The 27855-nt window shown below is 35.2% G+C and overlaps 2 protein-coding genes across 3 annotated transcripts in view; both read right to left on the reverse strand.

Moving 5' to 3' along the window:
- Positions 1-1597: 1597 nt before the first annotated feature.
- LOC138691518 (zinc finger protein 723-like) lies at positions 1598-25780 on the reverse strand. Of its 2 annotated transcripts, none has more exons than XM_069813527.1 (4): positions 25663-25780; positions 12202-12339; positions 7952-8034; positions 1598-4282 (listed from the first exon to the last, which is right to left on the reverse strand). In XM_069813527.1, exons 1-4 carry the CDS (start codon positions 25708-25710, stop codon positions 3355-3357), a joined length of 1197 nt encoding a protein of 398 aa, XP_069669628.1. In that variant the 5' UTR covers positions 25711-25780; the 3' UTR covers positions 1598-3354. The 2 variants fall into 2 exon arrangements, with proteins under 2 accessions (XP_069669628.1, XP_069669627.1); XM_069813526.1 differs by lacking the exon at positions 25663-25780 and adding an exon at positions 14776-15534.
- LOC138691519 (zinc finger protein 235-like) overlaps positions 22233-27855 on the reverse strand; it is a 63757-nt gene continuing 58134 nt past the window's right edge. Inside the window, exon 8 of the mRNA XM_069813536.1 lies at positions 22233-26321. Within this exon, the coding sequence (XP_069669637.1) occupies positions 26137-26321 (185 nt within the window). The 3' untranslated portion in view covers positions 22233-26136. The remainder of the gene's footprint in view (positions 26322-27855) is intronic.

The following is a 27855-nucleotide window of genomic DNA, read 5'->3' on the forward strand; positions in this document are numbered from 1 at the left end:
GATGTGAAAAAATCAAACACAGGAATATATTATATTATCACATTGTAAAAAAATAAATTTCAAATTGCTCTAATACATGATGAAATATTTTGTATATAGTAATACATATTAATACACCTTCTTTTTACACAAAACTCGTTTTTATTATATTAAAACAAAGAAATCCCTATTAAAAATATTATTTGTTAAAAAGGCATATGTGCAGCTAATTTAAGTGCCCCTACTAAGGGCATAACTGATTATATTTCCAAAAACACTTCTCACGAATGTGAGTTAAGTAGAATTTCTTAATTTGGATTATTCAGAAAATTAATAAACTTAGAATATTAAGCGGAAAATATTTTTTTTGTTTCTCCTGTAAAATTTGTCTTTCTGGACTTCGGCCCTTTTAACATTTGATGTATACTGGTAATTATTTTTGTTGTTACAATTTTAATTTAATGAAATAAGAATACCTATTGCAGTTACAATATGTAGATTCATTTTACACAGATATAGAAAACAATCATTTTCCTCTACATTCCATCTGTGAGCATGAAGAAATCGCTTCTCACAGAAGTACTTAACCATCATTTGATTCTAGGTAAAGCAAGAATTAAATACTTTAAGAGGGAAGAGCCAATAACCAGACGAGTCTGTAGGACTGTATGTATTCTTACCTATAACACGCTATATATGAATATTCACACTGTTTATGGATTATACACACAGGACACCGGAATTCAACGAATTGTAATATTAGTAAAGTTACTAGACTGAGCTCTGATAGTGATAACAATGTTATAGTAATTGCTCTTCACTGAAGACGAGTCTTGTTACTTTCTACAGACGAAATGTGGGTTTCAAAATACGAGAGATTCATTAAAAGTGTACTGATATGAAAAGAGTATAGAAAAGAGTATAACTTGATCACTGCCCACTAGAAATAAAGATAAAATGGAAGATATGCTGATGTTGAACTCAAACCAATGGTCTCGCCATACTTATATTTGGTAAAAGTCTTGTCTCCATTGTGTCAGCGTCACTACATGATTCTGCGGCTAATGGATCAAACTGGGTTCCATCTTGTCACATTGTGAGGCATTTGAAATGATCTTTACGCCACTTACTTTAACATATGTATGTGGTAGCAAAGGGTTTATTATGTATAAATTAGGAGTTAATTGTAATTTGTAGCCCTCTGTTCCTAGTATATCTAAAAGACATTATAAAAGCACCAGCAGGTATGAAGATTTGGTACGACATCTTATTCATTAACATCAAAGAATTCTTATGGAAAAAGTGAGAATAAATGCATAGGGTGCATACATGGCAATCAATATTACGTAATTTGAAAGAATCAATAGAAGGACCGTGACGTCATTGACGTTTTCGTAATCTATACAGCGAAGATATTGGATTAATTTAATACAGTCGCCATTTTTTGTAAGAAATTTTATCGGAGTCAATTGATATTATGTACTTATACAAATTTACATAACTTTAGGGAGCAAGACCCATTAAGTCCTAAAGTATTACTTTATCAAGGAAACCTTCATACATCATATTACAATATTATATATATATATATATATATATATATATATATATATATATATATATATAATATGCACGACAGGAAAAAGCCTGTGATTTTGATAAAATATCTTAAGAGAATGGTGACATTACATTACATTAATCAAACATAACCACTGTATAGATTACAAAAACGTTCGCGACGTCAACAATAAAGTCCGGCCATCTATTTTACACAACAAAAAATTATGCAGGATTACACAAAAAATAAAGTGCGTAATATTTTGTTCTTTCAAAACTTTAAGTAATTGATAATACGAAAACAGTTAACAATAAAGATATAAAAATTATATGAACATTTATTAATAATTAACACTTATATGAGTCAGTGGAAGTAAACGAAACAACCGTTATTTAAATACGCAATGCTTTCAGCTTTAACACCACTGAATGTCTGTACTATTTACAGTTTCATATTCAATTTCAGAATTTTTGTAAACATTACAACTTATTTTATACCGGTATCGTGATTAAGTTGCAACATCAATGATAGTGCACATAACCAGTAAAAGAAAAAAAGCAAAGAAAGGAAAAGCTTATATGAACTCTGCGGGGAAAAAGATGCGTAATTCAATGAAATAATAAAAAATTATTAACTTCGTTTAAATTTCAAGTAACACTTGCTAGTAAATAAGATAGAATACCATAATGGTTTAATTTAATACAGGAAATTGTTTACATAAGAAATTTACCAAATTGTTAGTGACGTTAAAGGTAAATAATCAAGATGTATAATAAATAGGATGCTACTGTTCTCATCGTTCTATCTCACAGCTATGGGATTTATTGATGAGAATCACCAAAAATTTCTGGTTTCACAATTAAAGTAATGACTGATTAATAAAAAAATGATCATCTTTAACGTTGGAAGTATCTGAGTCATTTGAGTTCTATGACTTTAAAACTGCTTCTGAAGACAATCTTGCAACAACTGAACTTCAGATCTTGAAAGCTCAGTGAATAAGAATAACGAAGGATAAATAGGCTATGTAAAAATGAGGACTTGCACAACATTAATTGATTTTGAAAAGTGGACGAAGAGTGCTGCTTTCAGGAAGAAAGTAAACATGAACTATATTTCCTCCTCCTGCAGCCTTTAGTTGCATCAACAGACTTTGATGCTGGAAAGAACAGGACTTGCGATATATGATGAATTAACCGAGTTATTATTTCAAATATGGCAGAATAATGCTGCATTCATGAAGCTATACTTCTAATGATTTATAGGCTACTATTAATAAGTGTAATCCACTCACAGTTCGGAATTGGCTGCAGTGATCTGCATTGATGGCCATCCCTCTGCATTGCTTTGGCTCCAATTCACAAAAATGGTGTTCATTCATTTACAAAAGAAACGAATGATAAAACAATATAATATAGCTACAAAAATCGTTGTATTTGGCAATTACAAATAAATGATGACTGGAATTAACCGTGTTTGCATCCTTCCTATCCTGTACACGAGTAATTAAGTTAGACAGCAAAATCATTTTGACAGCAAATATATTCAGAAGGCCTCTCACATGCGTGGACTTGTTCATGCTTTCTTGTATAACTCACATCGAAAAACACTTCCCACAATCATCGCATTTGAATGATATCGCGAATGTGTGGAAGTGTTGATGGCACTTTACATTACTCATCGCCGAGAAGACCAAAATAATTACATTTGAAAGGGTCCTCGTCTGAGTGCAGTAGTTTGTTTCTCAGGCCACTCGATTGAAAGAAAGACATCACGTTTGACAGTTTTCTCGCCACTGTGGACGCGTGCATGGTTTTTTAGTGTAGACTCCAAGAAACGCCGGATTTCAAAGATTTGTCACCTCTGTGCACGAGTTCATGCCTTCTAAGATTACTCGACTGCGCGAAACACTTACCACAAACATCACATTTGAAAGATTTACTGCCTGTGTGCACGAATCCATGCCTTCTAAGATGACTCGACACAGAGAAACACTTACCACAAATATCGCATTTGAAAGGTTTTTCACCAATGTGCACGAGTTTATGCCTTCTGAGATGACTCGACACCGAGAAACACTTGCCACAAACATCACATTTGAAAGTTTTCTCGCCTGTGTGAAGGCGTTCATGGCTTTTTAGATGATTCGACTGCGATAAACACTTGCCACAAACATCGCATCTGAAAGGTTTCTCACCAATGTGCACGAGTTTATGCCTTCTAAAGCTACTAGACACCGAGAAACACCTACCACAAACATCACATTTGAAAGGTTTCTCGCCTGTGTGAAGGCGTTCATGGCATCTTAGATGACTCGACTGCGAAAAACACTTACCGCAAACTTCACATTTGAAAGGTTTTTCACCAATGTGCACTCGTTCATGTTTTCTAAGACAACTGGAGTCCGAGAAACACTTACCACAAACATCACATTTGAAATTTTTCTCGCCTGTATGCAATAGTACATGTCTTTTCAATCTACTCGAGTTCGAAAAACTTCTACCACAAATATCGCATTTATAAGCATTCTTTACTGCACGCCCACGTAAATGCGTCGTCAATTTTGCAGCATTGGAGGGAGATTCTTTACACATTTCGAATTGCAATGCCTTTTTATCTTCATGAGTTCGGGCATGTTTTCCTGAGGAATCTGATTTCTTGGGAATCTCACATATAGTCTCGTTGTCTTCATCTGCAATACTGTGGAATTCTGATGACACAGACCTCTTTTTGGCAGCTGGAATCCTGTCGAAAATATACTATCATTCAATAGAATAGTGGCAACAAATATACATTAAAGTAATGAACTTCAAACCTAAACGAACCTATTTCACCTGAAGGAACGTTACCATTACAGATACAATGCTACAATATGGAAATATCAAAATTGTCTTAACATTCTAGTCTTAACGTATGCAATAAATTTTATGGGAAAATACAGTGTTTGCCAAAATTGAGTTGGTTGGCCTTTCTATTGAGAAATCTCTGTCTAAAGTCGCCTGCTTGTTAGGGTTACTTTGGACACAATTATTGTTTTAAAACACTATATTATTCTATATATAATTAAACGTATGCAATTAATGTTGCCATGTCCTTAAAAGCCAGTCAAATTATGTTTTCATGTTACAGTTACATTCTCAATTGAAACAATTGTATGTATGTTATGAGCATTACCATTAATCGAAGAGTATCCTTCAAAGAAAAATAATTTACGTTTGTGTTATCGTTTTTGGGCATGAATGTGCCAGTTTGTGCGATTGTTTCCCAATTCGGATTTCAATCGTGTATAACTTCTCATGTGGTTTATTCTTATGCTGTATAAAACATTAATACATAGTTTATTTTCTCACTTTCAAATTAGGTTAATTTTTCCATTGTTTTCGTGCAGTGTAGCTAAAAACCATCGAACTCCGCAATTATTTCCAAAGAATGTATGAAATTACCAATATTTGCTGAATCAAATTTTTCATCAGATGCACACAGTGAAAGTACTTGAAGTGCACGACACTGCACTATGGCGACAATTCTTTGAAGAATAATTCGCCAATATTTTTACGTGACTGGAAATATTTAAGCAGTTTTCTCTCCACCCTTTCTACAGTTTTCGCTCTAGATTTTTTGTAAGTTATATTACGACGTTTTATCAACATCTTAGGTTATTTAGCGTCTGAAAGTGATGGTGACAGTGAATAGTATCCGAGGTCCAGCACCGAAAATTATCCAGCATTTGCTCATATTAGGTTAAGGGAAAATACCGGAAAAAATCTCTACAAGGTAACTTGCTCCGACCGGGACTCGAACCCGGGCCACCTGGTTTCGCGGCCAGTCGCGCTAACAGTTACTCCATAGGTGTGGACTCGCTCTAGAAATAAGTCGAATTAGGGCAGTTCTATATTGAGATGAGTTTTCGTGCTGATTAACACGCACATTTTGTCTTCCATTCAATGAACCCGGACTTTGAAAAGTGAGGCTTGTTTTCACCGACTAGCCTACAAGGCGCTCAAATAACCGCACCCCTGCTTTCGGAATACACTAGCCATTCTCGCGGCACTCATCATCTGTGAATGTGTCTTTTTATATCGTTATTTCTTCGTTTTTACATTTCGATTTTGTATTATCCTCCTCATAGGTAATTCCTTTACTTCATTGTATTGGTGAAACAGTTTCGGGTGTTATGGACGTCGATTGTTCAAAGTATGTTGCTGTTTTTGAGAGCCAGAATGCAAATATGTACTAATATTTAGTACTTTTGCTAATTTCTCTTTTTTTCTTTAAAATCGCTGCTTTCCTTTTTTAAGAACCTGGCCCCACTTAATTTTCTTTTTTCATTCATTATAAGTATTAAAACGCCCCCAAAGAAAGAAAATATAATTCATTGAGACCAACACAACCTGCTGCACGATTATGCCGTGAAGCAAATAAAAACTGTACAACACGCATGAACTGTGAATGCACATCGTTACATTGCACAAAGAAATTCACCATTACTTAAGAATTAAATTACTGACTGCTACCAATGGATTCGATATTTGGAACGTCGGCAGTTTTCTAGTCCACAATAACACACGAAATACGAGCTTAAAGTAATTCGAATGCCTATACAAGTTTCATTGATACATTTACATACTGCTGTAATTAATATGGTTCAAATATTTTGATTAACTTTTTTAAGTAGGGGAGACTAATAAACTAAAGAACATGTTACAGGAATGTCCGTCAATAACAGCTGTTCGCCAACGACATCTAGAAATCTTGCACTACACAACACCAAGTTTGAGCTAGCTGCATGCATCTCTCGGAAACTGATTTAAGACAAAAAGCTTTCCCTGGTTAATAGGCCTACGTAGTGAAATACAACAATAATTTAGCATATAAAGCTTTTTTAAGAGCATTTAAAATATGAATACACCAGCGATGTCAATGTCAAGAGCACGTAAAAGGTTCTGCGTGCGATCAAGTGCTCACTGGTTGCACTGCGACAGCAGCAGTGAATAAAAAGGGGTGAGCAAAGTAAGCTCTATTGCCCTATCACTGCAAGATGAATTAAACTGTTTCTATTATTTAATAGATAATGTGTTACATTCATACAAGACAACAAGAAATCAGAACATGTTTTGTAGACTGTACCTCTCTAATAAAATATGCAATGAATTATAAAATAGTAGGCTACAATAAATAATAAACGTAGCTTCTCCATAACTTAATACTTATATAGTTTCAGATAATAGCTAGAATATAATTAATAATAATCCAACTAGTATAAAAACACTGTTTTCCTGTTTTAAACTTACCAATACAAAAGTGAAATAAATTACAGGACATTGTGCATAAGGAAAAATGAAACAATAGGCCTGAAACAAATAATAAACATAGTATTTTATTTCTCTTAGCGGTTTTAGATAATGTGGCCTACCTAATTAATTCTATGTAACTGTTACATACTTAATAATGTACTTATTATATGAACAGCACATGTGGAAAACAAATTTAAATTTCTGATTGCTTGTTTTTGCCGACACCAACCTCTTTATGTCCGGCGAAATTATGTTTCCTGTATCATCTTGATCTTACTTGGGTTTGTGATGTTCATAAGTGCTCACATACGTGCTTACTGCCAAATATATAAATAATTTGCGCCGCAAATATTCGTACCCTGGATATATTACCCGGCAAAGTGACTTCCAACTTGGCCCTGTTCACAGAAATTTTCCTAGTTTAACCAAAGGACATCACAACGCTTAGGAACATTGCCAAACTGAAAGTCTATGGACAACGTATCTTGACAATTTTTTAGACAGAATTCGTAACGAGTCTACGCTATTAGCATCATACTCTTTTTGTACTTTATTCTGTAAACTTAAAATGCAATGTAGTGAGGAAGAATCTGTACAGTAGACCTACATTAAACATATATTTATTACTATTTAATGTCAATAAAATAAAGTTTCAATACATCATTAGGTACATCAATTAATAATTTCAGACGTTTCACATTGCTTCTCTTTGTAGCTAAATGCTTTCCATATATCAGACAAAGAACATTAGCTCCTCTTTCATTCATAAGAAGTCAAGAGTTCCGTCAGCCTAAAACTTACTGAACGACTTCTTCCTCTATGTACAACCCTTGAGTTCACCAGTGACTTGCATCTGCGTGCCGTATGTGCTCTGAACAGCGCATACGGGCGATGAGGCACGCTTGCGCTCTGATGGACATCACTGTACACTATGTAAATCCTCAATTTTTATACACTGGAAAACAAATGCACATGTAAAGACCATCCCTACACGAGCACGCACGCTATCTGTTGGTCTAGTTCAGAGATACAGCCCTTCTGAAGGTGTTTCTAGGCAGTTAACGCAAAGGAAGTTTCAAACGCAATGAACTCTCTACATAAACTCGCACACCACACTCACCATTCGGTGAAAATCTCGTTGTCCTCTGCTGTTCCTTCCACCCTTGGCTCCTCATTCACTGTGTCCAAGTCACTCTGCTCTTCCTAACACAGAGCAAATAAAACAGAAAGATAGCACAATTTACATTTGAGAAAATGCAACGATTCTATATGCCACAGAAGTGCATATAAGTCGTATTTTTTTATTTATTTATTTATTTTTTTTTTATTGTGTTACTTTACGACGCTGTATCAACACCTAGGTTATTTAGCGTCTGAAAGAGATGAAGGTGATAATGCCAGTGAAATGAGTCCGGGGTCCAGCACCGAAAGTTACCCAGCATTTGCTCGTATTAGGTTGAGGGAAAACCCCGGAAAAAACCTCAACCAGGTAACTTGCCCCGACCGGGATTCGAACCCGGGCCACCTGGTTTCGCCGCCAGACGCCCTGACCGTTACTCCACAGGTGTGGACAATAAGTCGTATTAGGCCAGTAGAAGTTTAGTTAACAGATGACTATTCTTGGGGCAGATATTTCATGGAGTAATTCTTTTCCTTATAGAACAGCGTTTTTCAAGCTTTTTTCAACATGTGGCAAAATAAAGGTGTAATTTAAACTACCACGACACACTCATTATCTAAAGGTATAGTTCCCATAGAGCAAGGGAAATTTTACGAGGGAAGGAGTACTATAAAATAGAAATAAATGAGATTAATGGATATGTATTAACATATTAAATAAAAAATTAAAATTTTATATGCATTATTCTTAGCCAACAACTTCATAAATGGTGAAATGGCGCATGTTGCATAAAGATTGAGGAGAGAAACAAATTAGATAATATTGACTAATTGAAGTAACAGAATTTTTGCATTTGTATTTGAAGTTTATGATAGAAATGTAAAAATTATTGATACAAAATAATTACAATGCAATGTAAGTCTGTAACTGAAAGAGAATATTGGCAAACCCCACACGTCCATAAAAGTAAAATTTTCAGAAACAACAGAAAACCAAACAGCTACTCTTACTTAATACTTTTAACCCGTAAAAAAATATACGTGGTTAAGTAGGATAAGTCTAAGATTTTCAGTAGATTTCATCCCTACACGACATTTATTTTCCGAGAAAAAAATATATAAAAGCTCTTGGATGTGTTGTCTCTCAATATTTTGAACATAGGCTATATTAATTAGCAAAATATAATAAAATATTAATCGTTACTTACAACAAATGGTTACTTTGCAAAACTGTCACAGATCAGCAATACTGAGTGTTTCAGAATTCCTATTACAAACTTCTAGGGGTTGTAGAGGGGACTAAGTAGATAAAGTTTTGATTAGGATGTCCAGAAATGTATCGTTTCGATGTATAAAATAAATTTGAAGATCAATTGGATTTAAAATCTCCCTGCTTCAAGGTACGCAAACAAAATGGGCTGAGGGCGACATCACAGTCCTCTGATATCGTCTGTCTCGTCCTGTACTGTTCAATGACTGAATCACAACTGATGTGAAAGTGGACTCCGTAGAACTGCTTGTAAATAGAAGACACACAAAATCAGGGGACTGCAGAAGTCGCCCTCAGCCCATTTTGTTTGCGTACCTGAAGTGGGAGATTTTAAATCGAATCGGTCTTCAAACTTATTTTGCATCGAAATGATAAATTTCCGGACATGAGTTCCCAATCAAAACTTTATCTACTTAGTCCCCTGTACAACCCCTAGAAGTTAGTAATAGAAATTATGAAACACCCTGTATATCATTTTCATGTGTAGTATTACTGTAAAATTCAAAATAGAACAATAAAATTAAATTGTTGTCTAATTCTCTGTGTCATTTCCTCAACTAATTTGAGGGCTTCTGGTATCTCTTGCTCTGACTTTTCTAACCGTGTAATAATTTCAGACACAGTTTGAAAATAGGTTTGTATGAAAAGCAAATAATTCATCAGAATCTTCAAATCCAGAGCGTTTTCCTTTGCGTTTTTCTTGGCATTCTTTCTGCAGTAGCCCCACCCACTATACACTTTACCACTGTACTCAGTACGCCGTTATGCGGATTTCCCACTGAACTGCTCTATTGAGTCTGCAGTCTCGAAGTCTAGTTATGTCTTTCTAACTGTATTAAAATTAAATGCACTTCACTGACAGAATAACAGCAGATACAATACACAACAGTTTCATGCATGCTGTACCTGTCCATATGCATAAGAGTATTTTGCAAAATTTAGAACCTATTACGAAATTCACTCAAAATCAGCCTCATTATGTACCATAAAGATACTAAATATGTGTTCTCTACGGGCAAAATAATAATTTATGAAGGATGTACTGCAAATAAATAAATACTGAAAAACAATGGATGAAAAATAAATTAAGACAGATTATGTTTGTACCTACACCTAATGCAAAATCAATTATTGCGAAACTATAAGGGTGAATATTCTGAAATGGGTAAATGTATGTCCCGGCTGATTTAAGGAGTTTCTTGAAAATGTTAACTGATTACTTTTGCGTTTAATTAACTAACTCTCACATTTTTTAGTTGGAAACAAAGCATAAAAGGATTAATTTTAAAATTTATAATTAAAAAATAAGCAAACATCAAAATGTAACTACGGTCCCTATGTCCCCAACTACATTTTACTCGTTTTACTAGGTTTTTCTCGGAATGTTTCGATTTGATTTTATTTCCTCGGCCAAGATTATAAAAATAAATAGTTAAAATACTTATGAAAGACAAGAATTGTTTGTTTAATTCTGAAAGAACACAACTTTAACGTAAAGTTTGTCCCCAAAAATTTCGTAACGACGGTCTCTCGAAATAAAAGAGCTACAGAAAAGACAATTTTGCTTCATGTGGTAAATTTTAACGGTTGGTAGTGATGTGAGGTCAACATGGCGCCAGTTAAAAAAAAAACTTTTCGTGCATTGTCGTAACTTAAATGATTGAAAAATACAAAAATCATTACTGATGACTGAATGTTATGTTTTCTATTGGTAACACCCGTCCCAGGTGGCATTAAATATATTTTTGTATATATTAAACTTTCGTAGTATATGCAAAACATTACAATGTTTGTCGACTAAAAAATCTAAACTCCATGATATTTTTAACGATTTTGTCAGAACTATTGCGGAAATTATACTAATTTGTAACAACGGTCCCTGTAACGTTGGTCCCTTAATTGTGGGACCGAGGTTTCATTTAACATATAATTATTAAATACTGGTGGATAAAGTTACTTCGAATATTATTTCATGTGATTGTTTATAGGAAAGAAAAAAAGTCTGACGATAAAAGTAGGAAATATGAAAGGGAAAAGATACGTAGGCAAATATGACTGAAGAGGAGTTGCAGAAAAAAAGGGACTATGGCAAAGAATATAAAAAAAGAAAGAATACAGCAGATATGACTGATCGTGAAAAAAGAAATCTTCGAAGACAAGTGAAATCTGAAGTACAGAAGTTTAGAAGATGCCTTAAACAATTGGCTGTAAGAGATCCCTTGTTTTTTTTTTAATTAGAAAATCTCACATAACATTTTTTTTTTAATCTCAACTGATACCAGAATCTTTAATAATAGGAGCAAATGTGAGAAAAAAAGTACACAATTTAATGTAATAGGCCTATATTCTTTCCAGTTTTGTTGTTCACATTTGCCCATTTCAGAATATTCACCCATAAACAGTATTCAGAATTTTAGACAGAACAGAGAAAACAAAAAGCAGTTGAGTTCTAAAATACGATACATTTCCAAATACACTTCGGGAATGTGTAGCTTGACAATCTTTAAAAAAAGTTTAACAAAGAGTTTCGTTTTCAAATTTAAAACATAAAACGAAATAACAGTTCAACATTGAAGTTCTCTGCAACATGACAGAACTTGTAATAGTGAATAGTGAAGGAATTTTATTTGTCTCTATCATAGAGTAAAAGGCATTGCAAACACTACTGCAAAGATGTAGTGTCCGTGACAATCAAAACACAAGACAAACACCAGCGTGGCTCAGTCGGTTAAGGCACGTGCCTGCTGATCTGAAGTTGCGCTCAGGCGCGGGTCCGATCACCTCTTGGACTGATTACCTGGTTGGTTTTTTTCCGAAGTTTTCCCCATCCGTATGGTGAATGCCAGGTAGTATTTGGCGAATCCTCGGCCTCATCTCGCCAAATACCATCTCGCTATCACCAATCTTAGACGCTAAATAACCAACTAAAAAAATAAACAATGGAAGAAGAAATCGCAGTTCATTCTTCATGCTGCACTCACCTCTGGTTCACGTTTCACCACAGGGAACGAAATTAACAGCGGATCTTCCTCACATTTTCTCTCAGACGTGACGTCATCACTCTGGTCCACATATTCTTCCTTTATACCAGTCACATCCAGATCCAAAAAATTCTGTTCCTGCAGTACAAAGGGATTTCCTAAATCAATAATTTATTACAGGAGGTTATAAGATGACTTCTAACGTTATAAGCTGCTTTCTATATATCTGCATACCACAGCTCGACTAGAACTCGCTGTATGTGCCATACATTATGAAGAATATGTCCAGAATTCGTATGCAGTAGCATAATTTTAGTCGCCTTTTGAAAGTCATACATATTATATAGGTACGTCTGTGATTATGAATACGCAAAATTGATCGCGCATATTTTTGGATATTTCAGGCTTTCCTACAGGTAAAACATTATTGTGCAAATACTGTAGCGTAGTTTCGGGATTTTGTTGCGGCAATCTCAAAATCTCAGTAACTTGTTAAGAAGAATAATAAGATTCTGAAAAGTTTAGTTGTTAGGACCCATATATTATTTTATGATCGACTGTACTGGATGGCTAGAAATTTCTTGTGTATGAAGTGAAGCTGTGTATAATCCAAAACAACCATTCTGTGCTTTTATTCCATTGAACTACTGTACAGCAAGATGCAATTCCAAACATCCCTAGTAGTAAAGGTTACATGTCGTGGCCTTTCAGATGGACGTGCAGAAGATGTGGCCCAATGAGATGATCTTGAAGTCTACAATGCTGACCCAGATATTTACAGAAAAACTGCCATGATCGCCTTAATCTGAATTTACAGATTTCAAGTTCCATAATATCTCAAAATCTTCAGTAGAGATTCCTCTATTTCCTGTGTAATTTTCTCATTCACTTATAGAATCAACTGGTATATGGTGACACTTTATTTTACGACCTGTTTTATTTTATTTTCATATTAATTCCGACCCTGGGATATTTTAATATTTCTGATTTTCTACTAACTTTAAATTTTCTTACATTGATGTCTTTACAGTTCACCTCGGTGAACTAAGCTGCAAGTTACTTTGTTTTAATAACTGATCATGTTCCCAAGTTTAGCATAACTTAATAAATTTCTTCACTTCCTCATTAGAATGTCTCTGAATCAATAAATTTCAGTAGCTGATAAACTAGAATGTGGTGAACAAAGCTGGACACGAAATTTCCTCATTCTGGTGCCTTCTTTTAAAACGAAGGGATATGAACAATAATGGAGACGAAATGTCCCCATTTTGGTGCCGTCTTTTAAAACGAAGGTGTATGAACAATAATGAAGATGAAATGCCCCCACTGTGGTGCCTTCTTTCAAAACGAAGGGGTATCAACAATAAGAGACGAAATATCTCCATTTTGGTGCAGTCTTTCAAAACGATTTGCACTGTCGTAAATGTTCATAACATTTTCTTCAAAATCTTCTCCTTCAGCGACCAATATCGCCAGTTTGGTTGCCTGAGATACATTTATGTTTTCTCCTTGAAATGAGTTATGTTATGTTTTATTTAACGACGCTCGCAACTGCAGAGTTTATATCAGTGTCGCCGGATGTGCCGGAATTTTGTCCCGCAGGAGTTCTTTTACATGCCAGTAAATCTACTGACATGAGCCTGTCGCACTTAAGCACACTTAAATGCTATCGACCTGGCCCGGGATCGAACCCGCAACCTTGGGCATAGAAGGGCAGCGCTATACCAACTCGCCAACCAGGTCGATTCCTTGAAGTGAGCTTTGTAATCTCTGAATGTAGTACTTTCGTCTTTGATAGCCTATATGATTAAAACCTAAGTGTAGGAAACTGTGGATATTAGGCTACCATTGGTGGCTATGTAAAAGGGCCATCCCTTGAAGGATGTAGCAACCAATCATTATTAATCTACTCTCTCTTAAAATACAAAGGGTCTATTCATAGACATTTCGCAACACGCGCTACGAGCGTACTAAGCTAGCCCCGGCTATCCACTGGCTACTTGTACAGAATTCAAATCATATCCTATCGCTAACACTGGTTTATGAATACGAAAAACGCTGATCATCCACCGAAAGTCCGCGCTAAAAAATGTCTATGAATACGGCCCAAACTGACCGTAGAAAATACGGACGTATGACAACCCTATTAAAAGATAGCCTAAAACTTTATAAAGTAATTAGAGTTATATTTGTACGTACACCTAATACAAAATTAATCATTTGAAACCGTAAGGGAGTGCCCGGATTGAGAATTTTAGACAAAACACGCAGAAAACAAACGGAAGTCATGTCCTTAAGTAACACTGCGGAAATGTGTGGTTTGGCAACCTTTAAGCATAAATGTAACAAGCAATTTCGTTTCCAATTTGAAACATAAAACCATGTAAGATGAACATTAGACGTCTCTGCAACATTACATACGTAGAAGATACAGAGCCAAAAGATTTTTATATCTGTATCAAAAATAAAAAACCATTGCAAGTAATACTGTAAAGAGACAGTGTCCGTGACAATAAAAATACAAGACACATAATGGAAGAAGAATAAGTAGCGCAGTTCATGTGTTCCACTTACCTCAGGTTCGCGTTTCACTAAAGCGGACGAAATTGGCACCTGAACTTTCTCGAATTTAACCTCAGATGTGACAGCATGTCCCTGGTCCAGATAATCCTCGGAGGAATAAGACATCATTGCGTAGGACTATCTACGACAGCTGATATTCGTTAAACTATTTCATGCAGTACCTTCTTCAATATGTCACACAGGTCAGGGCTGACTAAATCCTCAACGAAATAACGAAGTTTTTCCAGATGGCCGTGAGCAAGCAGACGGTCGAGATTCAAAACGGCTGTAGTTTCATGATTCATATTTTATATTTTTAATATTATTAGTTTTCTGTCAATATTACTGATTAATAGATTCAAGATAGAGCATCCATCCGCCACTGTAAACGAATATTGCACACTTTTATCACTGCCAATGTGAAATACCTTGAAAATACTTAAAATTTATAGCATGGAGTAGTGGATTTTAGATGCGATGACTACCAGAGCTGTATGCCTGCACGACCGCCCCAAATACATCTTACTTGTAACACAGTGGCGTATACTGGTTAAAGGGTTTGGGCTACCACTGACCCTATTATTACACAAAATATATTTTAAAATCCCTTACATATTTATGTGAATTCCAGACGTCTTGATTGGGACGAAAATACGTTGATGACTTCGTCCTTGAAATTACAGTTGGGCCACTTGCAAAGTTTCTGTAGAAATGACTTTTCAATGGATATCAGTGCCAAGCCGGATAAACGTTCTTGTGTATGAGTTGATCTACAGTAAGATTTTATTCTCTTCAACGCAGAAAATCTTCTTTCTACCGATGCTGACGTAGCTGGTATTGTCACAATTAATGTTGCCAATTTAAGGACTTCAGGAATAACTTGGTTCAGCTGGTTTTCATATATGGCAGATAATATTTCATGGATAGGTTTGTTCGAAAAATCAAAGACTTCTGCTGAATATATTACACTTAATTCATTTTTCAAACGTATTTGATCAAAGTGACTGTTATAGGACTGAAATAATTTGTTTAGTGCCTCATTCGGGAAGTTTTCTCTATAAGCAGAAAATTTTTGAGAATCTAGAAGATGTGTGAACTGAAGCTTTCCATAATCAGAAAATTTGTCAGTAATTTCCATGTGCATACGATCTAGTATGCTGTAGTACAGCTGCCTGTATTTCAATTCATCATCTCCTTTTCTTCGCTTTAATCGTGGTTCCATTGTATTGGCTGAAGAATTTTCATTTTCCATATTACTCCATATGGACGGAAACCCACTACATCTGAACTCGGATAGAGTATTTTTTAACTTTGATACCTCTTGCAAGTAGTATGCTATGTCTAGACTTTTTGTCTGAAGAATGTTGTAGAGCACATCTGTATGTGTAAACACTCTAGGATAGACTTCAAGAAGAAATATATTCTGAAACTGTGTGAAAAAATTCAAATATCCTTGAGCCTGCACAATTACAGCATCATCCCAGTTTTCTTCAGAGTCATTACAAATTATATTTTTAAAGAAAGCAGTCCGTTTTTCTCTGTATTCCTTTACTGTATTTACAAACCGAGATGTAAAATTCAATCTAGTTGGTGCTACTTTTGGGAGTTTCTTGTTCATAAATTCCTTGAGTTTTCTGATCTTTTAGGAGATGATGAGAAAAATGCAGCTAAACCCGACAGTGTTTTGAAAAAAATGCGGCATTCTGGAATGGATGAAGTAGTTTGTTGCAAAACTAAATTGAGAACATGGCTGTAACAATGGACAAATAGTGCTTGAGGATACTTTTCTTGAACTTTTGTTTTCAAGCCATTAATATTTCCCGCCATAACTGAAGCACCATCGTATGTCTGTGCAATTAACTTATTGCCGACATTGTATTCTGCTGTAACACCTTCCACATGCTGAAACAAAGCAGCAGCAGTTTTGTCCGAACTGACATTTGTGAATCCTATAAACTGTTCTTGAACATTGGCAGTACTGTCGACGTATCTTAAAACAGTGGACAATTGACTCTGATTAGAGCAGTAACTTGTTTCATCAACAATGGCCACAAAAGGTTTTATGTTCTTTATCATAACCCCACTTATAGCAAATATTAAGTCACTCTGAATTGCGGGAGAAGTACCACGAAATACTGTTGAACTCTCAAGATGATTGGCCAGTAAATGGTCAAATTCACTTAAGGAACTTAAATATTCAATATAATTTCCTATATTGTTTGATTCCACACTCTCGTTATGACTCCGAAAAGCCAATTCTTGTTTTCCTAGAAAGCAGACTGCGTTAATAAGACGCAATAAAATCTCCCGATTTTTTTTTCACAAGAGCATTGTGTTGGTTGATGTGTAGAGCTTTTTGCTCATCTAGCTGTAAATCAATTCTTGTCTTTCCAAAGTTTGCAAAGTTCCTGCTACTACAATTATGAGCTTTTGATTTGTCGTATTCTAGGACTGCCGTTCGAAGGGAGTTCATATTAGAAAACCCCTCTTTTGACCACACATTAGTTTCGCGGCTAAATAACAAACATGGCCAGCAAAATAGTTTAGATAGTTTAGAAGTACCACACAACCAATTCCACTTACCATATGATGTTGAAGTGAAATGGCGTGTGTACTCACGCTGTTTTTCTTTTACGTCCATGGACAAATTTAACTCAGGAGTTGGTCTTTCCATTTTCACAATTTCAACTTTCTCGTTGTTATGTACGACTGTTAAAAGGCACTTTTAATAAACCTTCTATTACACAGTCATTTTCAACACAAACCTCTCCAGAAACTTGTTCTGCCATATTTTTCACAATATCACTTAATTGGGAAATTAAAAACTTAATAATTCACAATTAATATAACTCTTAGACACTCGAACAAATCACAGATTTAAAATAATGCACTGCAAGAACACAATCACATTTAGAGCTAGCGTATTGTTGCTTTGCGCCTGCGAAGAAACCGATCACGTGTAATTTCATTGGGCTACCGCCGGTAGCCCCGGTAGTCCGCAAAATACGCCCCTGTTGAAACACCAAATTAGTCATGCGTGAATGAAAAACACTGCCACATTTCCTGAATTCGCGTAATTTGAGGGAGGGAATAAAGGTATTCTCAGTGTAGCCAACACTGCTCACATAATACTACACACCTAATCTAACTTAACTTAACCTGACCTGACCTAACCTCTAACATAATACTACACAAATAACCTAACCTAAGCTTTCACATAATTAAGACCTGAAGTGACCGGGACAGTTCCAAAATACCCTAAATAACCTGAAAATGCTTAGGATTTATAGTATGGATTAGTGGAAATTGGATGTGGTCACTAGGAGAGCTGTAAGCATACCAATTCCACCCCAAATACATAGCTTACTCATATATCAAATTTGTCATGCGTGACAAAAACACTGTGATATTTCATGAATGTTAAGGAATTTGAGGGAGGGACTAAAGGGATTTTTAGTGTAGCCAACACCTCTTACATAATAGCTACTAGACACCTAATCTAAATTAACCTAACCTCTCACGTAATACAGATATGTCAGAATATTGTAGCATTTATTTTCTGACAATTCTTACCTGCTTTGACAATTACAATTTGTGAATTGTCAACAGCGTTTCGTAAATATGACAATGGCGGATAAGGTATGTTAAACATGTAAGATCAATAGCAAATTATTCCTTATTGATACCATATCTTTATGAAAGTAAAACGAGTAGATATGAGACGATTTGATTGGATGATTTTATGATGCGCGCCACTATTGATTTTGTTCGAAATTAGTAACCACCGTTAGAAAATCAATTATGAACAGTGATAAAATTACAATTAAAAATTTTTTTATTAAAGACAGCGACGACATTCCTGTCAACAAATACAACCTCATTAAAAAAAAAAGCATGAATTTTTTTTTTTTATCAAGGACCCATTAGTAATTCCACCGACTTTTGAAAAATTTGTTGCTCCCATGTAGAGCTGTGGAATGGCATATACATCTGTTGTAGCCAGCAAATCTCTTTCCCATAGAAAGAGTGTATCAACAAATCACTAAAGGTGCATCTTCACGGTTCAATTTTCCATGCGTTTACAGATACAATCGGGAAAAAATATTGAAAGAATCAAGTTGAAAACTAACGTTAAATTAAGATGTAAGCAAATTCTGTGTCTACCTGGTGCACCGTGTTGAACGTCATTTCAACTATGTATTTATATTAATTAATAAATATTAAATATCAATCCAATACTAATGCGTACTTGATTAGCAAAATTGTGGTTCAACACTCCATAAGCACTCGCATTTGCTATAACCTTCAATGAAGGTAATCGTACTTGCCGCCATATTCAGCTGCAAAGGTCCACCATCACCTAATAAAAAAGTTTTTAGTTTTTTCACGGCCTCCTAGAACAATCAGCTGGTCGCTACATGCTACTGTTGAACGAAATATGCACAAAACACCCACTAACTGACAATGGATAGCTTTCAATTGCCTCATGTAACCTACTCTTATTTTTAGTGAAAGAAAACATGCACAATTGAATGTGTTTCGTTCATTCTTAAACTGAGGAAGAAATTAAATATGAAATAAAAACATTTGGTTTCTCTGTAATTAATGTACAACAATGAATCGAAAAAAAAAAATCTACAGAATCTTATAAACTTCCTATTTTCCAAGTGACTCTTGAAAATAACCCAAAATCAGAAGAAAGTTTCCAACTCAATACTATGTAAAACGCAATTGTCAAAGTCGAAGCTTATAATCCTCAAGTATGTCTTGAACAATGCCACAAATGTCAATCATTCGGTCATGTGTTCTGACATTGTGAGCATGAACCCAGCTGCTTGAAATGCGGTGAAAATCATCTTATATAGTCTATCAAGGGGTCCAAACTATACTGTAAAATGTGCGAATTGTCAAGGAAATCATACTTCAAATTTCAGAGAATGCCCTGTTTCATAAATCATTTTTATCATTCTATTAAGAGACGAAGCAAAGTAGATGTAAAACCTGATCCACCAGAAAACAACAAAAATTAATTTCCTCCACTACCTCGACAATATATGCCTCAAACTTAATCATCTTCAAAACTACAATGTAATATTTCAGATGATCTATCTCCATTAGATGATGTAAAATCCATCCTCAATTTATATAAAAATTTTAACATCAGAGGATTTCTAAACCGAATGAAAACGCCACAAACAATAAGGCAATGTGAGAACATACAATCGAAAGTCATCATATTAGTAGAAAGTGCATTGATTTTCTTTACTGACAACAATGAGTGCAGACCTTAATTTCAACCATAGAACATCCAGACTACACCACATCAAATAAATTTCTGCATGAACTACTCAACATTGAATCCATCGAGGAAATAATCTACTGGATATAAACTACATCAACAATTTTTAACATAAATTTCTAATCATCCCAATCAGCTACTGCAGGACCAGTATTTCCATGAGAATTCTACTCAATATCCAGCCACATCTTACAGTACATTTATTAAAAGATAACAGCTATCAAGTCATTTGTCAAACATTGCTTAACATCAGTGCAGACAGTTCAATTTTCGGAGTCAAAAGCAAATCAGTTAATCTCCATGTCTATTGTAGGATGCTGGCTGCCTGGCATGCAATACTTTGAACGCTTGAAGATCAAAGAAAAGTTGAACTGTGTAGATGCACCTTAAGTTTAAGCATCCAAATATACACTCTACCTACAAAACTTCCCCACATCACATACCACAATATAACATAAAAAAAAAGCTATACATTACAGAAAAAAATATAGTGTCGTTTCATAAAATTTCTCAAGGAAAAGGCGACTACATTCTACATTACATTAATTAAACATGAGTAATGTAGAGCTTACAAAAACATTGGCGACGTCAACAGTAAAGTACGACCATCCATTTTACACAATACTAAAGTATAAAAGATTACACATGCAATAAAGTGTGTAATATTTATGAAGAATACAGGGAAAACAGTCACAATTTTCCTAAGAGTGATGTCATTTTCGAATTCAATATATTACTGGAAAATTTATTGCTGTTCCTAATGAAAAAGTAAAACATGGTGACTTTATCTGCGGTATTCATTTTCCTGTTTAGCAGAATACATGCTAATTCTATGTACATTCCAATGCATGAGAGAAACAATAATTAAATTATTGCCGTTTCTTAAAGACAGCCTTTATATAAAGAAGCTAAATTTGGTGTCGTTGGAACAGAAACGTATATATAGGGTGTCGATGGATATTTTCCAACATATTTCAACCTTTAAAATGGCAATAATGTAATCGATTACATAAGATTTTTAAAAATCGTAATGAAATATGTTCTGGAACTAGATTTCAGTTGAAGAACTTGGCGATTAGCTTGAATATAGTAACCACTATTATTTATAACGTAAGTTATAATTAATACAAATAGAACAAAGTATCTGAGTTATACCATTTAGCCCTTCCTTATATACGATAAAATTAAGTCATAAACTTGTACCCAGTGCCAAATGATTAAGCACAAGTATTGACTTCAAATTTAGTTCCAGGAATCAAATTTTCTGAGGCTATAATATTTCCAATGGCGAAGGGGACGATGTCTGCTGCAAGGAAACTAATCAACTGAAGTTGTACACTGAGCTATCATAGTGAAGTCGCTCGCTCGATGATGAGCGAAACCATAGCCTTATGCCGGAATGCGATTTGAATTGTATGGTTGGGTTCATAAATTTACAATTCTTTTTTTCTATCTGAAACACAATTACCACAAATATGGCAGTAGATGGGCATTTTGACAGTAAGATTTCAGTACATGACTTATTACACGTAACTGAAGAGAGAAAAACGTTTGACAAAGACGACTTCGAAACGTTTATCGGGCTTGCTGGCGTTCATGAAATTTTAGGTTAAACAACTGCAAGAAATATACAATACAGATATCGCATTACAAAGGTTTCTCGTCAGTATATTTAAGAACACGTTTGTTAGCAGCATGTTTGAATACATGATTATTTAAGACACACTTATCAGCAAAACAATTTTGACAAATATCACATTTGAAAGGCTATTCCCTAGCTTTAACGGCATATTAAACTGTAAAAAATGCTTCTCGCAAGAGACACTAACCACAATCATCACCAGGCTCCTCACCAGTGTGCTGGCGAATATGAATTACTGCATTGCGAGAATGGCAGACAAACATCGCATTACAAAGGCAATTCTCCTGTATGCTGTCGTTTATAGACATTTAGATAACTGGAGCTCAAGAAACATCACAAACAACACATTTTAAAGATTGTTTACCTCTAAAGCAGTTTACATGTCTTTTTAGGATACTCCATTGCGGAAAAGATCACAAACTGGGGCATTTCACAGAAATGTCAACCCAGAGACGATTTTGGGCAAGTTAACAAAGGAGAAGTTTTCTCCTTAAAGTTTAAAAGAAAAAGCCTTATATTACGCATGTCTGGTTGAAAATTAGGTTTATTTCATGTTATGTGTGCAATATTCCAGTTTAAACATGAAGACTTTGGAACAGCTGCCAAAGCAAAGAAAAATAACAAGTTAGGGAGTGGCTAGCAGCATTTTAAAGAAGATTTGAAAGGTTTTTGAGTACTGAGAGAAAGTTGCGAGTATTTGTAGTATGTTCACAGGTATTAAAACCTAAATCCATCTATAACAAAGGAAGATTCAAACTACAGAAATATTTTATAGTTGGTGACCCATACGTGACATTAAAAGGTTATATTTTCATATTCTTTGAAAGCAAGTATAACAAGAGTAAAGTTATTATATTTTTAAATAGTATTATTATGTATGGTTAATCTTCATTTGCAATTTTGAGAATTCTAATGCCTTTTTTTATTTACATATTTGCAATTGTTTTCATGTCCCATACCTGACATGGATTTGTTAGTAATTTGAATCAGGTGACTGGGAGTGAACTACTGAACAATTTTTACTATATGTATCGGTACTATATAACATAATATTGCATTATATGTATTTATACTATAGAATGGATGAAACGCTTATAAAAATCCACTAGTGATATTCGCAGAAAGACTATAGCTCGGTTACAAATTTCTTTTTTTCGTCCTTGCATTGTATACACGGGCACAGCAAAGATTCAACTGTTATATGGGAAAATGGCAAAAAGATGACAATACAGAAACATTACATTACAATGTTTTTGAAAGAGCCTTTTGCTATCCTTCCAAAGGAAAATCCACGCTTCAGTTCAAGCTTATCAAAGTTTTGCAATTTGAAACCCAAAAATGTCCTCTTATTGAAGGATATGCCATGTGATCAATGCAGATGTCAGATACATGAACACTTCATTTTGAAACTGAGAGCACTAAAATAAATTATTCTGAAGAATTCTGGAAATTTACGCTAAATAATGTTTCATCAAATTCTTCATTATGGTAGAACTCTTGCAAGGAATATTTAAAAGGAATATATATATATATATATATATATATATATATATATATATATATATATATGATGAAATGAAACAAAAGTCACATGGAAGGTCTGGGAAAAAGATTCAGATGGTAGACTGACTTTGTTTTTGAAGGAAGGCTTTGTAGATGACATTCGAGATATTATAATTATCGATTTTCCAGAAATGATGTGACATGTCAATCTAAATTGAATTCAAGCCATGACAGCTGAAAATAACAAATTACATTATAATGTTCGTATATTACGGGTGGACTTCTCAATATCATTTAATTGTGGATACCAGGATGAAATACAAGCTGCTTTATGCTCCAGGAGACGCATCCTTTTGTTTACAGCTGCTACAATCTACATAGATAAATGCAAGACATTTCAAGTCTATTCCGATAATGCACGTAAGGATAAAGACATTATATTTGTCACGTTCAACTTTGTAACACAATATTTATGTTGGAAGGGGATTCACTACAGCCTGCTGAAGAAGCAATTTGGAGTGAAGAACCAACATCTGAATTTAAGAATAAGTACATTGTTATGTTGATGCGCTTCCTTTCTGACAACACAAGAAACAATTGAGTTGGAAATAATTCAATACGTCTCACAGGAAAGATGTGATACAAGTAGGTGACGTGACAGGTACTGTGAAACGCTCAGTGAGACAAAAGATTATGAATAAAAGAAATTCCAAGTTTGTGGAGTGTGCAAAATATTTTGCTGATTTCAAACACAGTCAGTACCGTAAACTTGTATTTTCCACATTAATGAAGACGATATCAGAACTGAAATAGAAAAGGCAATTCATTGAACACAGTGGCCGTGGTTCCAGGAATTTCTACCTTTCGTGTAATGATATAAATATAAGTTACACGCCCTGCCAGAAGAAACTCAAGTAAGAAGTAGGAGAATGGGTAACTGTTACATATGAAGAGCAAGTATACCCAGATCAGGTCAAAAAGGTTAATTCAGATAATAGAATTAAAATGTCAGTTACGCACGAGTTTTGCGTTGGGAGTACAAATGTCCAATGGATCCAGACTGCATCATCTATGAATGATCTGGGGGACATTGTAAAAATGATCACCCAAACAGGTGAATAAGAAGGAAGTTTCAAATTTGAGAATCTGTAATATATCATGTTAATGTTGTCACACTGTTGTTTGTTATATGTTAAATTTGTTTCTTTCTAACCAAATAGTTTGAGAATGCCAAGAAAAAATGTTCTTGATTTCATTTTTCATAGTTTAATGCACAACTTATGTCCCAAACGTGACAACACAATTAAAGGTAAATTCTGCTCTGTTGAAGAGCAAGAAATTAATCTGAATGGTCTAGTCTAGTCGATAAACTAACTTCACAATGAAAACAGAAAATTTCTCAAATTTCTAACATTGATAGATCATCTGAATTTTTATAGTAATCTTACAAAAGCAATTTGATGGTGGACTTCGAGTGTTCCATACGTGACAATAAAATCTTAAGTAACCCCAGTAATAGGGCTTGCACTAAGAGTCTAAATGCACTCTGAATCTAATGAAATGTCCTGTTAAGTCTCATAACAAGGCAAATTTTTTTTTAACCATTTTACTAGCCGTTAGAGTAATTATTCCAAAATAAAATTGTGAGCAACCGTCCCATACGTGACAGTAGAATCCTCAATTGCATTTGTAATCGTTATCGTCCGAGTGCAAGCGTTCATGTCCTTTTAGGCTACATGAATACGAGAAACAGTTGTCACAAACATTGCATTTAAAATGTTTCTCTTTTGTGCAGTCGTTCATGTTTTCTTACGTGCGACATCTGCTTGTGCGCTGGTTCATGTGTCCTTAGATTAGACAGCTGCGAGAAACACTTACGACAGAAATCGCATTTGAAGCTTTCTCGAGTGTGTGCAGGCGTTCATGGCATTTTAGAGTACTCGAATACGAGAAACACTTACTACACACATCGCATTTGAAGGGTTTCTCGCCTGTGTGACGACGTTCGTGGCATTTGAGACTAGTGGATTGTGAGAAACACTTACCGCACACATCGCATTTGAAAGGTTTCTCGCCTGTGTGAAGGCGTTGATGATTCCTTAGGTAAGGCAGCTGCGAGAAACACTTGCCACAAAAATCGCATTTGAAGGGTTTCTGGCCTGTGTGAAGGCGTTCATGATTCCTTAGATAACGCAGCTGCGAGAAACACATACCACTCACCTCGCATTTGAAAGGTTGTGACGGCGTTCATGGGGTTTGAGATCTCTCGATTGTGAGAAACACTTACCACACACATCACATTTGAAAGCTTTCTCACCTGTGTGAAGGCGTTCATGATTCCTTAGGTAAGGCAGCTGCGAGAAACACTTACCACACAAATCGCATCTGAAGGATTTCTCGCTTGTGTGCAGGTTTTCATGGCATTTTAGACTACTCGAATACGAGAAACACTTACCACACACATCGCATTTGAAAGGTTTCTCGCCAGTATGACGGCGTTCATGTGCTCTTAAGTTAGACAACTGCGAGAAACACTTGCCACACAAATCGCATTTGAAGGGCTTTTGACCTGTGTGACGGCGTTCATGCGTTATTAGTATAGACTGCTGCGAGAAACACTGTCCACACAAATCGCATTTGAAGGGTTTCTGGCCTGTGTGAAGGCGTTCATGAGATTTTAGATTATTTGAATACGAGAAACACTTATCAGACACATCGCATTTGAAAGGACTCTCGCCTGTGTGACGGCTTTCATGGCTTTTTAAGGTGGAGGAACGAGAGAAACTCTCACCACAAACAAAGCATTTGAAAGGCTTCTCCCCTGTGTGCAGGCGTTCATGGTTTGTTAGACTATACGACCGCGACAAACACTTTCCACAAACACCACATTTGAAGGATTTCTTGCCTGCGTGCTTGATTGAATGTATTTTCAGTTTTGACGATTTCGAGAAACATTGTTCAGATGCTTTGAATTCAAGTTTCTGCTCATCTTCATGAGTCCCCACAGGTTTTTCCGAGGATCCTGAATTATTTGGAATCTGACATACAGTCGTGTTCCCTTCATGTGCAATATCGACAGATTCTGATGATTTCCTCTTAGTGGGCGTTCCAATCCTATAAACAAAATATTCTAACAGTATTTACAATAGTCACAACAAATATATATTTATTTTAATTTTTGAATACCCAAATGAGATCAAACCCACTTGACAAGGACGTATAACCGCGTTGGAGATACATCGTCGTGAATTATCATTTTAGTCATACGAGCCAATGGACGCTTTTAAAATTTACATTATACTACAATATACAGCCAAAAATAGTTATAAAATATAAAACAAAACGCAAATATAATTTATGTAGGAAAGAGAGAATACAATATTAGAGCTTGGGAGATAGGCTACATTATCTACGAAGGGCAGAAATTGATTGTAACTGTGGTTATTGGAAAGGGTATAATAAAGGGCTAGAAATTTTCAATATCATTTTTGTTCATGTATGAAATTAGCTTTCAAGCCAATGGAAGGATAACGTAGACACATTATGTTCAACTGTTACGTCATTTACACCACATTTACAGTTGACAATTTGTGCATTTTGGATACAGTGCAAACATTGATTTTTTTTGGTCCGGAGGAGGACCCATAGGGAAGCACAGCAGCTTTAAGCTTAGGGTAGGCACTCGCTGACTAAATAAAAAAATTATTTCGGATGTTTTTGCGAAATGACCATCAAATAGTGTTGTTTTTTTGCCACTAATGCACATTATTTCATTGCAGGTTTTGAGCTGCATCTGGAAATAAAATGAATAATTCTGTAAGTTAAATCACGGCCGACTTGATGCTCGATTCGCTTCTCCTTTACCGGCCTTGAGAATTCATTTTGATTCCTGTGTTAAAGCTGTAATCGAGAAAATATGAAATTCCCGCCAGATGGCACTGACTCCCAAGGTTCACTGAGGAATGTGTCTATGGTTTCTTTTACGATTATAATTAGTAATATTGCGCTTCTTTCTACTGGTATGAGAGTTTATTGTGATATGATTCAAAATGACGTATTATTGTGTACTATTGTGTACTTCGAATAGAAAAAAAGAGTGAAGGAGCAATATCATTCCACGAATTTCCGAGTGACAGCGAAAGATGATTATATTTCGCAGAGGCGTATACTGGTTAAAGGGTTTGGGCTACTGCTGACCCTATTATTACACAAAATATATCTAACAATTACTTTAATTCTAATTACTATGGTAAAACTAGTAATACAACATTATTACAGTATGTTATATTATAAACTTTTTCTTTTGTAATTTCCTTGGGCTACTGCCGGTAGCCCCGGTAGCCCGCAAAATACGCCCCTGATATTTCGTGACCATAATATTGTACAAAATGGAAATATAAAAATTGGAGGTGTATCCTTCGAAGAGGTGGACAAATTCAAATATTTAATTTTATTTTGGTAGGTTATTTTATGACGCTTCATCAACATCTTTGGCTATTTAGCGTCTGCATGAAATGAAGATGATAATGCCGGTGAAGTGAGTCCAAGGTCCAACACCGAAAGTTCCCAGCATTTGCTCATATTGGGTTGAGGGAAAACCCCGGAAAAACCTCAACCAGGTAATTTGCCCCGACCGGGAATCGAACCC

Source organism: Periplaneta americana, chromosome 16 (genome assembly GCF_040183065.1).
Source record: "Periplaneta americana isolate PAMFEO1 chromosome 16, P.americana_PAMFEO1_priV1, whole genome shotgun sequence".
NCBI lineage: Eukaryota > Metazoa > Arthropoda > Insecta > Blattodea > Blattidae > Periplaneta > Periplaneta americana.

Excerpts from the sequence above, each read along its gene's own strand:
- LOC138691518 (XM_069813526.1), bottom strand. The coding sequence starts at position 14,892 with ATGATGTCTTATTCCTCCGAGGATTATCTGGACCAGGGACATGCTGTC. Across the intron at positions 12,340-14,775 it reads TAGTGAAACGCGAACCTGAG|GAACAGAATTTTTTGGATCT; the intron begins GTAAGTGGAACA and ends TTTGTACTGCAG. Across the intron at positions 4,283-7,951 it reads AACGAGATTTTCACCGAATG|GATTCCAGCTGCCAAAAAGA; the intron begins GTGAGTGTGGTG and ends TATTTTCGACAG.